At 45.4% G+C, this 14,426-nt stretch overlaps 1 protein-coding gene across 3 annotated transcripts in view; it reads right to left on the bottom strand.

Annotated features, from left to right (window-relative positions):
* Positions 1-906: 906 nt before the first annotated feature.
* The window catches only part of LOC143974462 (uncharacterized), an 86,491-nt gene continuing 72,971 nt past the window's right edge, over positions 907-14,426 (bottom strand). For all 3 annotated transcript variants that reach the window (XM_077475896.1, XM_077475894.1, XM_077475895.1), the window contains 2 exons: positions 1,504-1,586; positions 907-1,408 (listed from right to left, as the gene is read on the bottom strand). In XM_077475896.1, the coding sequence (XP_077332022.1) occupies positions 1,370-1,408; positions 1,504-1,586 (122 nt within the window). In that variant the 3' untranslated portion in view covers positions 907-1,369. The remainder of the gene's footprint in view (positions 1,409-1,503; positions 1,587-14,426) is intronic.

Consider the following 14,426-nt stretch of genomic DNA (forward strand, 5'->3'; position numbering starts at 1 on the left):
ATCCTGTGTGTGCATGGACACATAGTCTAATATTAAGAGGAGTTTAGAAGCAGGGAAAAACAAAACAAAAAACGAACACCTAGGAGCAACTGCCACGAGGTCTAAGGGCCGGTTCATACTGCTGCATGGTGCGAGACTGCAGCACAATGCAGTGCAAATCACATGCGCTGTCCGTGCAATGCAAATTCAGCCATACAGATAGTATGGCTGCATTTACAGATCACACTGCGATATGCCAACTGATTTGGGGGTGTCATTAACTTTTAATTGACACTCCCAGATAGTATGAACTGCTGCAGGGAGACATGCGATGCTGTGGAGTCGCAGGGTTCCCACATCGCAACAGTGTGAACCGGCCCTTAAGCCTAATACACATGGTCCGAATGCGGGGTGGCATCAGCCAGTTCGATAGAAACGTCTGACATTCAGCCTATGTGTATGGCAGCCAATCCGACAGAAGCCGGCCGTTCAGCCAAAAAAGGATCATGAAGAAGGTCTGCCGATTGGCTCCTGATCTGTGCTCTCAGCCAATGGCTGAGAGTGCTGACCGGAATGATCTCGCAAAACACAATAGCACAGCAGGGGAGTTTGCGCTACTAACATTAAATTGTTAGTACGGCGGCTCCCACCGGAGCTGTAAGGTTTATTTTTATTTTTAAAAGACTAGTAGTGTGTACCAGGTTTTAAGAGAAAAGGGGTGGGGGACTTCAATTGGGCTTTTGAGACATTCACTCAACAACTTAAAGCAGATAATACAAATGAATCTATAGATTAAAGACTGACAAGTATCCACTGATAAGGTGACTGATTTGGTGTTTTTTTTTTTTTTTTTCCATCTCTACTGGGTAAAGGGAAGTTAGCTATGTGCTTTTCTATTTAACCAGTACTGAAAAAACATGCAAGTAGTTTCATTCTTATTTTTTAATAAAACAGATACAAACAAAAGACAACAGACAAAAAATGTAAGGTGGCGACATAAGGAGAAAAGGACCCTGCCCACACAAGCAATCAAAGATGTAAAGTATGGCAACATATATACACCAAATGCCTACCGTCATTCATGCTTAATTTCATGAATCAAGACTTATCCAGTGCTTATTCATCTAACTTTAAATTGGGGAATGGTTTAAAATATTAAACTGAGAAATGCTGTATACTCTTTAAAAAAAACTATCTTAAATTTCTTCAAAGTCTTACTTATCAGCATTAAACGTTATTGATTAAGAACGGTCTTAATCTTTAAAACAATGCATAGTTTTGCAACTGTTGCTATAAAACGTATAACATGTCTGCATACATGAGCAGCACTAGATTAGCAAGCATTAAACCAAACTTGTGTACAGCAACACTTGTCAGAAGGCATATGCTTTCATGCATAATTGAGTCGATTGACAATTTCTTGAAATACCTACAAGAACAAACAGAAATATTCAATGCAATAGCAATACTTTAAATTTAAATGGAAACAATGGGAAAATTGGAATATATGAATTCTTTACTTACACAAAAATTTGTAAACAAATAGGACATTGCTATGAAAAGGGTCTTCTCTTTGTCATCAAATCTCCAACAATGAATGACATGTCCTATACAAAAAAAAGGTGAAAGGATTTAAAAATGGGATATAACAGCTTACCTGTAAAATTCTTTTCTTGGAGTACATCATGGGACACAGGGCCACAGTAATTACTGTATGGGTTATATGGCACCTTCAGGTGATGGACACTGGCAAACCCTAAGACAGGAAGTTTAGGTCCCTATATAACCCCTCCCCTTACTGATAGTACCTCAGTTTTGTAGCAAAGCAATAAACGTGTAACCAAAGAGAGGAGGGACCTTTGTGTCCCATGATGTACTCCAAGAAAAAGATTTTACAGGTAAGCTGTTATAAAAATCCTATTTACTTTATAGTACATCACGGGCCACAGTAATTACTGTATGGGATGTCCCAGAGCAATTCCACCTGAGGGGAGGGGGCACAGACAAAAGTAGGGTACAATCAGACCAGAGGACCTATACTGCTGCCTGCAGTACACTGCGCCCAAAGGCGATATATTCATGCCTTTTTACATCCACCTGATAGAATCTGGTGAATGTATGGACTGAAGACCAAGTTGCGGCCTTGCAGATTTGAGCCATGGAGGCTTGGTGATGCACTGCCCACGAAGCACTAACAGCCCTAGTGGAGTGCGCTTTGATTTGAAAAGGTGGAACTTTCCTCTTCAAACCAATGAATGTAGTGACTTTTCTTTGTTAGAACAGGGTTCTGGAAAAAATTACGGTAAAAATATCCTGGTTTAGGTGAAAACCTGAAACCACCTTTGGCAGAAAGCTAGGATGAGGACAAAAACCAGGCAAGAGCTTTTTGCATGGCGCTTCGGCTGACCAACTTTTCAACCATAAGATTCTACGCATATGTACCAACCCAAGCGTAAGGCGAGAGGTTTGAAGAATAGAATCTCGGATTGTGTCAATTGCAAAACACAGAGCTGCTGGAAAGCTCAACTAACTCCTGGGCCTGCTGTTCAGAGAAAACCTTGATCACCTGTTTCAAATGGTCTCTCAAGGATTGAAATACCCCAATTGCCACTGCAGGTTGAGCCACTGAACCTGCCAAGGAAAAAATATCTTTTAACACGAATTCCAATCTCTTATCAGTTTTATCCGTAAGCATTTACGCATTGTCAACCAGACAAGTCAAACTTTTATTCACAGAGGATATAGCAGCGTCAATTGTTGGTATACTACACATCTTAGTGATTTTTTCCTCCATAGGATAAAGTGTTGAAAACTTTTTAGGAGAGAAAAAATGCTTATCTGGGCGATCCTACTCAGAATATATAAGCTTTTCCAGCAATGAATAGATAGGAAAGGCACACAAGGCTTGAGGAGGCTTCAGTGAACCCAAACAAGAAGTGGGCTCTTCAACCGACTCAATTAAGGGTAGCTTAAATGTAGACCAGACCATTTCAGTAAGAGAATGCACCAGCAACTTCTCAGCATGTGAAGCTGAAGAAGGTCCTTCCCCACTTGATCCCTCAGAAGAGGAGTCAGTCTCTCCATGGTCCCCTGAGGGGGATTCATTTTCCACCTCCCACTGTTCCTCTATTTGAGGATCCTAGGTGGCAGAAGGGGACCTAATGTGCTTTCTTCCACTCTGTGAAGATGGGATTAAAGTTGCTAACTTTTCCTCTAATCCACCGATAGTTGAGGAAAAACCTCCTCAGTTACATAGACAGGGGCTGAAATGTCAGAAGCAATTGCAGCCCCTGATGACCCGGATGGCTCACTCTAAACAGCCTCCCTAGATCTTTAAGGGGGGATGGTGTTGCAGAGGAGGTGTTCTTAGGGCCTGAGGGCGACCTTTTTGTGACCTTATTTTAGCAGTATTTGTACCATTCCCTCTGGTTATGGTGCTGAGCACAAACGCAGAGGTACAGCCAAGAAAATGCACCTACTGCTGAGCAATACTCCAGCAACTACTGCTGCTTATAAGCTCAACCTGATGCAAAGTAAATGTGTCCTGGGAATGCCTGTGTCAACCAACACTCACATACGACCCTTCTGCTCTGCGTCCCTCCTTTAGCTGTATGCACCTGAAAAAAGGTGCACTTTATAGCTACACAGCCTGTGTTGTGGGCGCTGAAGCACGCCGACATCGCTAAGCCCCGTCCCCTTTCCTCCGATCACCCACCGCACCCCCCTCCCTCATCTTTTTCAAAGATACAACTTTCCCACGCAGTCGTATATGGAGGAAGGCTGGGGTGGAGGAGAGCCACAGGATGGCGGACTGCTGTACCAGTGGCAGCGGGAGCGGCGCGGTACACCTCCGACTGAGCCACGATGCCTCTGCCTCCTGGGGTGAAGCAGTCCAGGTGGGGAACATTCCCCAAAGGAAAAAAAAAAAACCCTTCCCTCAGTCTTACCTGGGGCTTGGGCTGGAGGAAGCATGCAGCTTGACACAGAGGTGAGACTGACAAGCATGGAATCAGGTACGTGCTCTTGACAGCCCACTGGTGACTATAGGCATGACAACAACATTTATTTTAAAGGAGAAATACCCACAAGAATTAGAAAAATTCCTTAGGAATCTCCCTTACCTTATCCAGCTGCAGAGTTCTGTTATAAAAGACCCAAACTTCATCTCTCACGGTGGGCTCTGTTAAAAAACCTTCAGGGACTGGGGCCCCCCTTTTTATTCGGGGGATCAACAGCCCTGGGCCTGCAATGACCACCCCACCAGTAATATGGCTGAAAAAAAAAAAAAAAAAATACTGGATCCCGGGGTCCAGCTCTCTAAAAAGAGAAGCGTACAGGTAAACCTTGTTTCTTCGGACACGAGGCCTGGGTACCATTCTATTTGGTCTGGAAAAGACACTTTGAATGGATCCGGTTGCATGGCCTGCCCCAGTAAAGAATATTCCAGTGGAGCTCAGTACAGCACATCTTTACTCGTGAACAACACTTAAGACACTGGTGAAAAAAACTGAGGTACACCCAGTAAGGGGAGAGGTTATATAGGGAGCTAAACTTCCTGTCTTAGGGCGTGCCAGTGTCCATCACCTGAAGGTGTCATATAACCCATACAGTAATTACTGTGGCTCTGTGTTCCGTGATGTACGATAAAGAAAAAGTTATACAAAATCACAAACTGATCACCTTTTTATATACTGTATTTAGGCCTGTTAGACATGGGCTTTAGCTTCTATAGCAGCAGTGTGAACAGCAAGTTTTTACAAAACTTTCAGTTAGCTTCAAGCAGCTTTCTCAAATCTTTTAAAGCAGGGGTGCCCAACCAGTGGCCCGCGGAGCCCTCTGATGTGGCCCGCGACCTCCTGCTCTGGGATGGTGGGTTGGCAAGTCCAGATTGTGGGCTGCCAACCCATCATCCCAGAGCATCAGTGTGGTTAATGAAGCTGGCGGTAGAGAAAGCAAGTGGCTACAGAGCTGCATAAACCGATGATCCCTGTATATCGCCGCCTCCTGTCACAGGCAGAGTGATACCAAATGCAATCTGCCTGGGACAGCAACAGCCAGTGGTGATGCCTTTAATAACAGTCTTACATTCAGGTAAGTTTATTACTAAAATCGCATATGGGCATGTCTCTTCTGCAATGGTTACTGGGCTGCTTTCAAACTGATCCGCAGGTGCAGCGCAGAACACCTGTGGATTACCTGCATTGAGCCATAGACTTTTGTTATTACCTGCAGGTGTGGTGAGCTTTCAGAAAGTGCACCACACCTGCAGGATATAATAGAAATCTAAGTGCAGCTAACCCGCAGGAAAGCCACAGGTGTACTGCACTGCACCTGCAGTGCAGGTAATCCACAGTGTGTCAGTGTGAAAGCTGTATTAGGCCCCTTTGGCATGATCGGTCCAACCCAATCGGACCCTCTGTTCACCTCTATTGAGCCGCAGATGTAAACAGACTTGTGGCCATATACACCCATCTACTTCCAATCTGGTCCACTTAAAAAAACAGAAGGGGGATCCGTCCCATTCCATCTTTGCAGATCAGATCGGAGGGCCCATAGAGTAAAGAAAGCCATGTCCGTGTCCGCTCTGCATATGAAGGGTGGACATGGACTTGTCATCTGCCCACTCCACTCATTGTGGCCCGCGATTGGTTACTAAGTCGCTTAAGTGGCCCTTGCTCTTTAAAAGGTTGGGCACCCCTGCTTTAAAGGCTAGGTTCACACCTATGCAGGCTGCAGTTGATGCGTTTTCCTGGTGCATGTTTGATGCAATTTGTGGTTTTTGGGATGTGTCTGTCATGCAGGACAAACCAGCAAAAACGCCAATGTTTTTGAGGCATTTCTGTTGCAGTTCCATTGAAGTCTTCATATATATTAATAGTAAAAAGGTCAGGTCTGAGCATGTAGGCCCTTTACAAAATAATCTAGAGTGGGTGACTGGGAACAAAGAGAAGGCTAATTTATTAAATACTTTCTTCAGCTCTTTGTATACAAAAGAGCATGGAGAAGCGCATGTCCATAATGGGGGTGGTAGTGACACAGCCTGAATAATCCACAATGGCTCAAAAGTGATATGGCCCAGAAATATTTAGACAGAATAAAGGTGGATAAAGCACCTGAACCTTATGGCATCAACCCACAGATCCTAAAAGGATTGAGCTCTGTAATTTCAAAGCCATTGCATTTAATTTTAAGGGACTCATTAATGACGGGAATAGTACCACTGGATTGGCGCAGGGCGAATGTGGTGAAAGAATTCAGAGAGTAGTGGTTAATGATTCTAATGCCCCATACACATGGGTCGGATTTTCTGACGGAAAATGTTCGATCGGACCGTGTGTGGGCTCCATCGGACTTTTTTTGTCAGATTTCCCGACGCACAAAGTTTGAGAGCGGGATCTAAAATTTTCTGACAACAAAATCCAATCGCATAAATTCCGATCGTGTGTAGACAATTCCGACGGACAAAGTGCCACGCATGCGCAGAATAAACTAAGAGACAAAAGCTATTGGCTACTGGCACATTTATAGTCCCGACGTACGTGTTTGACGTCATCTCGTTCAGAACGATCGGAAATTCCAACAACTTTGTGCGACCGTGTGTATGCAATGCAAGTTTGGGCCAAAATCCGTCGGAAAAAAAATCAGACAGATTTTTTTGTCGGAATGTCTGGCTGTGTGTACAAGGCATTATTCTGAATTCTTATCAGGGGTGTACCCCAAGGTTCAGTGCTGGGACCCTTACTTTTTAATATCTTTATAAATGGGTCTGGGAACAAAAGTAACATTTCTTTCTGTCTTTGCAGATGACACCAAGATATGCAGTGGAATAACGTCCTTACAGGATGTCTCCAATTTACAAGCCGACCTCAATGCTCTAATTGGGCGACTATGTGGCAGATGAGGTTTAATGTTGATAAATGTAAAGTTATGCATTTGGGGGCTAAGAATATGCATGCATCATACATACTAGAGGGAGTACAACGGGGAATCCGTAGTTGAGAAGGATCTGGGGGTTTTGGTAGATCATAAGCTCAATAATAGCATGCAATGCCAAACTGTGGTTTCCAAAGCGAGCAAAGTCCTTTCTTGTATTGAGAAAGATATAAATTTTGCCCCTGTTCAACAAATCATTAATAAGACCTCATCTGGAATATGCAGTTCAGTTTTGGGCACCAGTTCTCAAAAAGAATATCAGGGAACTGGAGAAAGTGCAGAGAAGGGCAACCAAACTGATAAGAGGCATGGAGGAGCTCAGCTATGAGGAGAGATTAGAGGAACTGAATTTATTCACTCTTGAGAAGAGGAGATTAAGGGGGGATTTGATCAACATGTACAAATATATAAGGGGTCCATATAGTGAACTTGGTGTGGAGTTGTTCACTTTAAGGTCAACACAGAGGACAAGGGGGCACTCTTTACGTCTAGAGGAAAAGAAAATTAATCTACAAATAAAGGTTTCTTCACAGTAAGAGCCGTGAAAATGTGGAATAGACTCCCTCCAGAGGTGGTTCTGGCCAGCTCAGTAGATTGCTTTAAGAAAAGCCTGGATACTTTCCTAAATGTACATAATATAACAGGGTAATAACATTTATAGGTAAAGTTGATCCAAGGAAAATGCGATTGCCTCTTGGGGGATCAGGAAGGAGTTTTTTCCCCTGTTGTAGCAAATTGGATCATGCTCTGATGTTTTTTTTTTTGCCTTCCTCTGGATCAACTGTGGGTATAGAATTGGGCATATTGGATTGTACGATATTTATTTTATTTATTTATTTTTTTATGGTTGAACTGGAAGGACTTGTGCCTTTTTTCAATCTAACTATGCAAGTCTATAGAACCAAAAACTACTATAGGCCTTTCCAAAAAACGCACCCATTGAAAACGCATAGATGCGACCCATAGGAAATCATGGTAAAAATTACTGTAGTGCGTTTCTGCAGAACTGAAACCACATTGCAAGACGCAAAGGTGTGAGCCTAGCCTAAAGCACCCTTCAGTTTCCGTTTGGAAGCATCATATGTAGATTTTAAAGTCGTTGCAAAGTCTCAAGGTTTTTCACCTTAATGCATAGAATGCACAAAATCTTCTGTATGGCAGCTGCCCCCCCGAGCTCTCTTTTTTCTTACTCAAACCCGATCGTTATAGCGTAGAAGACAAGCCCAGCAGCTCCAGCTGCTGTCTTGGGTTCTCATTGGAAAGATTGATAGTAGCAGGGGCGATTGGCTACCGCTGCGGGAGTCGGGCCAAGTCCTGCTCTCTGTGTCAATGGACGCAGCAGCAGGACTCGGTAGCACACCCACACAAGTGCTCCTCTTGAAAGTGCCTCTCCGTTGTGGCACTTGATGAAGATGAGGGGCCAGGAGCACTGCCAGGGGCAAGTATGATATGTTTTTTATTTTAAAATAAATCACTTTAATGGGAGTGCTGATTGTCACTTTAACCACTTAATAAAACGGCATATAGCCGATTAACGGCTACAGGTCGGTTTGCTATCTCTGAGAGGCCGTTAATTAACGGCCTCCCGGAGAATAGTACCTGCGCGCCCCCCTGGGGCGCGCACGCCGGAACATCCGTGCTCGCCGAGTTCACGGGACCCGGCGCAACACGGATCGCGGGAAAAGGACCAATGGCAGCGGTCCTTTACCACGTGATCGCTCCGTCCAATGACGGAGCGATCACAAATGTAAACAATTCGGCTTGCCGGGTCATTGTAAGGTCATCAGTCTCCTCTCCTCACACTGATGCAGCGTGAGAGCAGAGGAGAACAATCGAGTGAAAATCTAAGAAACTGAGTGCCCAGCAGTGCCCAAATAGTGCCACAACAGTGCCATCTATCACCTGTGCCACCTCTGTGCCACCAGAGCCACACCAGTGCCACTACAGTGCATACCAGTGCCACACCAGTGTCACCTGTGCCCATCAGTGCCGCCTGTGCCCATCAGTGCCACCTGTGCCCATCAGTGCCACCTGCGCCGCCTGTGCCCACCAGTGCCGCCTGTGCCCACCAGTGCCGCCTGTGCCCACCAGTGCCATCTGTGTGCTAATCAGTGCCACCAGAGCCACACCAGTGCCACCAACGTCACTATAGTGCCCATCAGTGCCACCTGTGCCCATCAGTGCCACCTGCGCCACTGCAGTGCCCCATCAGTGCCGCCTGTGTCCATCAGTGGGGCCTGTGTCCATCAGTGGCGCCTGTGTCCATCAGTGCCCACCTGTGCTGCCTGTGCCGCCTGTGTCCATCAGTGCCCACCTGTGCCGCCACAGTGCTCTGCAGTGCAGCCTCACCAGCCACCAGTATGGCAAAAAAATATTTTACTAGTGAGGAGGCCTACAAGCTTCTAAGTATGACCAGCGAGAGCAGCGGGGAGCTCTCTGAGTCTCAGTCCGATACGGATTCGGCCTATGAACCCGTTACAAGCAGTGGGTCTGATACAGAATCAGAAGAGGAATGTGTGCCCGTGAAAAGAAGGCGTTCTGGTGTGGAGCCGCAGCCTACTACCAGCAGAGCAGAGCCGTCCACCTCGAGAGCAGAGCCGTCCACCTCGAGAGCAGAGCCGTCCACCCCGAGAGCAGTGCCGTCCACCCCGAGAGCAGTGCCGTCCACCCCGAGAGCAGTGCCGTCCACCCCGAGAGCAGTGCCGTCCACCCCGAGAGCAGTGCCGTCCACCTCGAATAGGGGCCATGCCAGCCTTCCCTATGCCCTTCAACACCCCCTGTGGCTGCCCTCTAATTCCGGAGAAGCAAATATCCCCCCCTTCACCGCCCAGCCAGGTGTCCAGGTGAACACCGATGATTTTTCAATGCTAGATTTTTTTCATTTGGCTTTCACCGAAGACTTACTATCATCCATTGTGGCCCAGTGCAACCTCTACGCACAGCAGCACATAGTAAGCAACCCTGGCTCTAGTTATGCCCGTCCCTTTCAGTGGAGAGAACTAACCGTAGAGGAATTCAAAATTTTCTTAGGCCTAACTTTTTCAATGGGACTTTCAAAAAAAAAAAAAAAACAATTGTACACCTATTGGTCTACCAAACCTGTCCACCACATGCCACTCTTCTCATCCTTTATGCCCAGATCACGTTACCTAATGATTATGCGGTTCCTCCACTACAATGACAATACCCAGTGCCTTCCCCAAAATGACCCAGCTTTTGACAAATTATTTAAAATTCGGCCACTTCTAAATTATTTCTCTGAAAAATTTCCCCAATTATATACCCCCGAACAGAACATTTCCGTAGATGAGTCCCTTGTAAAATTCTCAGGCAGGCTTGGCATCAAACAGTTTATCCCCAGCAAAAGGGCCCGATATGGGGTTACAATGTACAAACTTTGCGAACAAGCCACGGGGTACATCTACTCCTTCCTGGTGTGCGAAGGAAAGGACTCCCAACTGCACCCCCCTGAATGCCCAGAGTACATTGGAGCCAGCGGAAGAGTGGTTTGGCAGCTTGTCTATCCACTCTTTGGAAAGGGATACCATCTTTATGTGGATAATTTTTATACTAGCTTGCCCCTCTTCCGCAATCTTCACCGGAGAGACACCCCAGCATGTGGTACAGTAAGAGCCAATAGAAAGGGCTTCCCGCAAAAACTCGTCAATGAAAGGCTACAACGAGGGGAGACGGCATCTTTGCGGAACCAGGAGCTATTGGCTGTCAAGTGGAGGGACAAACAAAACGTCCACATGCTGACGACAATCCATAATGACACCTACATAGAAGTTTCCAGAAGAAACGGCCCAATCCAGAAACCAGCCTGCATCTATGATTACAATTTGTTTATGGGGGGAGTGGACTTTAACGATCAGATGATTGAACCATACCTTCCCACAAGAAAATCCCGCCACTGGTATAAAAAAGTGTCCATTTATCTTTTCAGTTTGGCCATGTATAACACTTATGTCCTTTACCAAAAATCTACAGAGAACCCCGTATCCTATCTGTACTACCAAGAAGTTATTTCCGCCCTTTTGTACCCTGAAGGCCCACCAGAAACTATTCGCTCTGATTGTGTGAGCAGACTCTACGAGCGCCACTTTCCTGACAAAATCCCCCTCCCCGAAACAGGCTACAGGCGTCAGAAGAAATGCCGGGTGTGCTCCAGAGGAGGAATTAGAAGAGACACCACGTTTTATTGTCCCGAATGTCCTTCCCAACCAGGCCTCTGTATAGGTGAATGCTTCCGCCGTTACCATACTTCTCTACATTATTAGGGAATTATGGTAAACCTAATTTCCTGTCATTTTCCTCCACACCCCTTATGCCACTGCACTGAACTGTACATACCTCTGCCTTCTCCGGAACCGACCCTGGCCTGTTATATGACCAAGCTTCTGCCTAACGCTAAACGTACCTCTGCCTTCTCCGGAACTGACCCTGGCCTGTTATACAACCAAGCTTCTGCCTAACGCTAAACATACTTCTGCCTTCTCCGGAACTGACCCTGGCCTGTTATACGACCACGCTTCTGCCTAACGCTAAACTGTACCTACCTCTGCCTGCTCTGGAACTGACCATGGACTGTTTCACCACGTTTTTTACCTGCCTCTTGGATTGATCTTTTACCCTGCTAGGCTAGTGGGAACAAAGGGGTCTCACATATGTGAGGGGCTCCAGAATTGTTTTCTGGATGAAGAAAACTAATTTTTTAGTTTTCTCATTCCCGGATTAAGGTCTGGAGACTCGGAGGCTTCAAAGAGATTTGGGCGGGAGAAGCCTCTACCCCTGTCCCCATTATTTCATAGCCTGCTACTCGGACCATGTCCCTGCTTACTCCCAGGATGGACAATATTCCTGCCTGCTACCTGGACAATTACATTCACTGTCGCTGACCATGTCCCTGCCTGCTGCCTGGATCAGGGCTCTCCTCCTGTGGACAATTGGACTACTAAAACCACAGGTAATTTTTTTTGTTTACCCCTTACCCAGAAGAATGTATTTTAGGGTGTAATTATTGGTATGTACGTGCTATGTTAGAAATATGAAGGGCCTTCAAAAATGTGATAGATTGTAAGGAAATTGGCTGCACAATTTATGCTCCTAGAACGCCTGAAGTTGCTACGTCAATGTTGGGCCTCTGTATGTGGCCAGGCTGTGTAAAAGTCTCACACATGTGGTATCGCCATACTCAGGAGGAGTAGCAGAATATATTTTGGGGTGTCATTTTTGCTACGTACATACTATGTGTTAGAAATATCTTATAAATTGACAACTTTTTGTAAAAAAAAATGCATTTTCATTTTTGTCCACATTTTCCAAAAACTTTGGGAAAAAAATGAACCGTTCCAAAGACTTATTATGCCTCCTAGATTATACGTCGGGGTGTTAGCTTTCCAAAATGGGGTCACTTTGTGGGCGTTTCCATTGTCCTGGTGCTCCAGGGCCTTCAAAAGTGTAATAGGTGGTTGAGATATTAGATGTGTAATTTATGCTCCTAGAACGCCTGAAGTTGCTACTTCAATGTTGGACCTGTGTATGTGGCCAGACTGTGTAAAAGTCTCACACATGTGGTATCGCCATACTCAGGAGGAGCAGCAGAATGTATTTTGGGGTTTCATTTGTGGAATGTATATGCCGTGTGAGAGAAATAGCCTGGTAAAATGACAATTTGGTGTGAAAAAAAAATTTAAATAAAAAAAAATCTTTATTTTGCAAAGAATTGTGGGAAAAAATTACAACTTCAAAAAACTAACCGTGCCACGTACTATGTATTATACAGTATAGCTATATAAATGCAGTGATTCCTGTGTAAATGACACTGGCAGTGAAAGGGTTAACCAGTGGGTGTCAGTGTAGGGGTTAAGTGTCTCTAGAGGCGTGTTACTAACTGTGGGGGGGGGGGGGGGGTGGTTGGGCTATCATTTAATGAGCACTGATCTCTGCTCCAATCACATGGAGCAGAGATCAGCGTCACTAGTTGCTATGCAGAATGAAAAAATGCTGTTTACACGGCATTTCCTCCATTCAGCCGTCCCGTGAGACGATCGCGGGTATGCCCGCGGCGATAGAGTCCGTGGGACCCGCCACCGGACTCACGGGGGTCCCGACTGGCACGCAAGCGCACCGCCGCCGGCGCACTCACGATGGCAGGGCGGCATTGAAGATTGGACGTACCTGTACGCCAATATGCCTGCCCGTGCCATTCTGCCGACGCACATCGGCGTGCGCTGGTTGGGAACCGGTTAATCACCTCTGGGTTTTTAATTTTTTCTTATTTGAAAAAAAAAAAAAAACACTTTCTTTGCGTTATTAAATTTTGCAAATAAACAATCTTTCTTCAAAAAATAAAAATAAAAAAAGGCCAAAATGTATTCTGCTACATTGTTATAGTAAAAGTAACCCAAAACAGGATGTATGTGATTTAGTCTGTATGACGGTTAGAGTCTACAAACTATGATATATTGTATATATTTGAAAACTGATTAATCCTGATGTACCGACTATCTCATTTCTTGAGACTCTAAAATGCCAGGACAGTATAAATACCCCTCAAACGACCCATTTTTGGAAAGTAGACAGCCCAAGGTAATTAGTAAGAGGGAGGCTAAGTTTTTTGTAGTTGTCATTTTTTGTCAGTTTTTTTGAAAATGGAAGAAATTAAAATACAATTTTTTTTTCACAAAGTTGCCATTTTTTTGGCACAAGATTTTGGAAACTGGAAAGAAAATGAAAATGTATATATTTAGTTATTAAACACAAATTGGATTTTAATAAGATATTGCTCACACATAGCGTGGGCATATTTATAATTACACCCCAAGGGGCGTGGCCAGGAACAGCATGAGAGAGGAAGTGTGTCTAACAGCTCCGCTACAGCACAGGCAATTGATCCTCTCACAGCAGCGATCCAGCGGTGACAGACGGCTTTCCAATTGGTCAACCTCCCGGTCCACCCGCCCGGCTCTCTGCACCTGTGGAATGGCGAGAAAAAGAGTCATCATACCTGTCAGCACAATACACACTGGAGCAGTCTGCAGGAGACACAGCATGGCATGGAACGGCTCCCCTCTCTGCCCACAGATCTTGATTCTGAAGAACCCGAGCAACCGACTTTGGCTGAAATACTAAGAGCAGTGCATGCGTGTACAGCTTGTATACATTTAAGGAACAGTTTGGGGGCCTAGGGGGAGGGATGTATCCCTGATGAGGCAGGATCTTCAAAAGATCTGGGAACGCACTACTGCAGTGGAGAGCAGAGTAAGCGACATTGAAGCTCGGGAAGCCCGTGTCGCCCATCAGCTGGTCAAAGACACTAGCAATAGAATCGTCAGAGATGCAACAACATACGCATAGTGGAGCTGCCAGAGAAAAATCGAGGGGAGAGACCCAACCTCCTTTGTTGAAGGGTGGCTTATTGAAATATTCCTAAAGGACACCTTTTCCCCGTTCTTTACTGTCGAGAGGGCTCATCGTACACCAGGTTGCCCACTGCAACCAGGTGCCCCTCC

The sequence above is a fragment of the Lithobates pipiens genome, unplaced genomic scaffold (genome assembly GCF_037356315.1).
Source record: "Lithobates pipiens isolate NorthernLeopardFrog02 unplaced genomic scaffold, aLitPip1_a1.2 Scaffold_13, whole genome shotgun sequence".
Classification (NCBI taxonomy): Eukaryota; Metazoa; Chordata; class Amphibia; order Anura; family Ranidae; genus Lithobates; species Lithobates pipiens.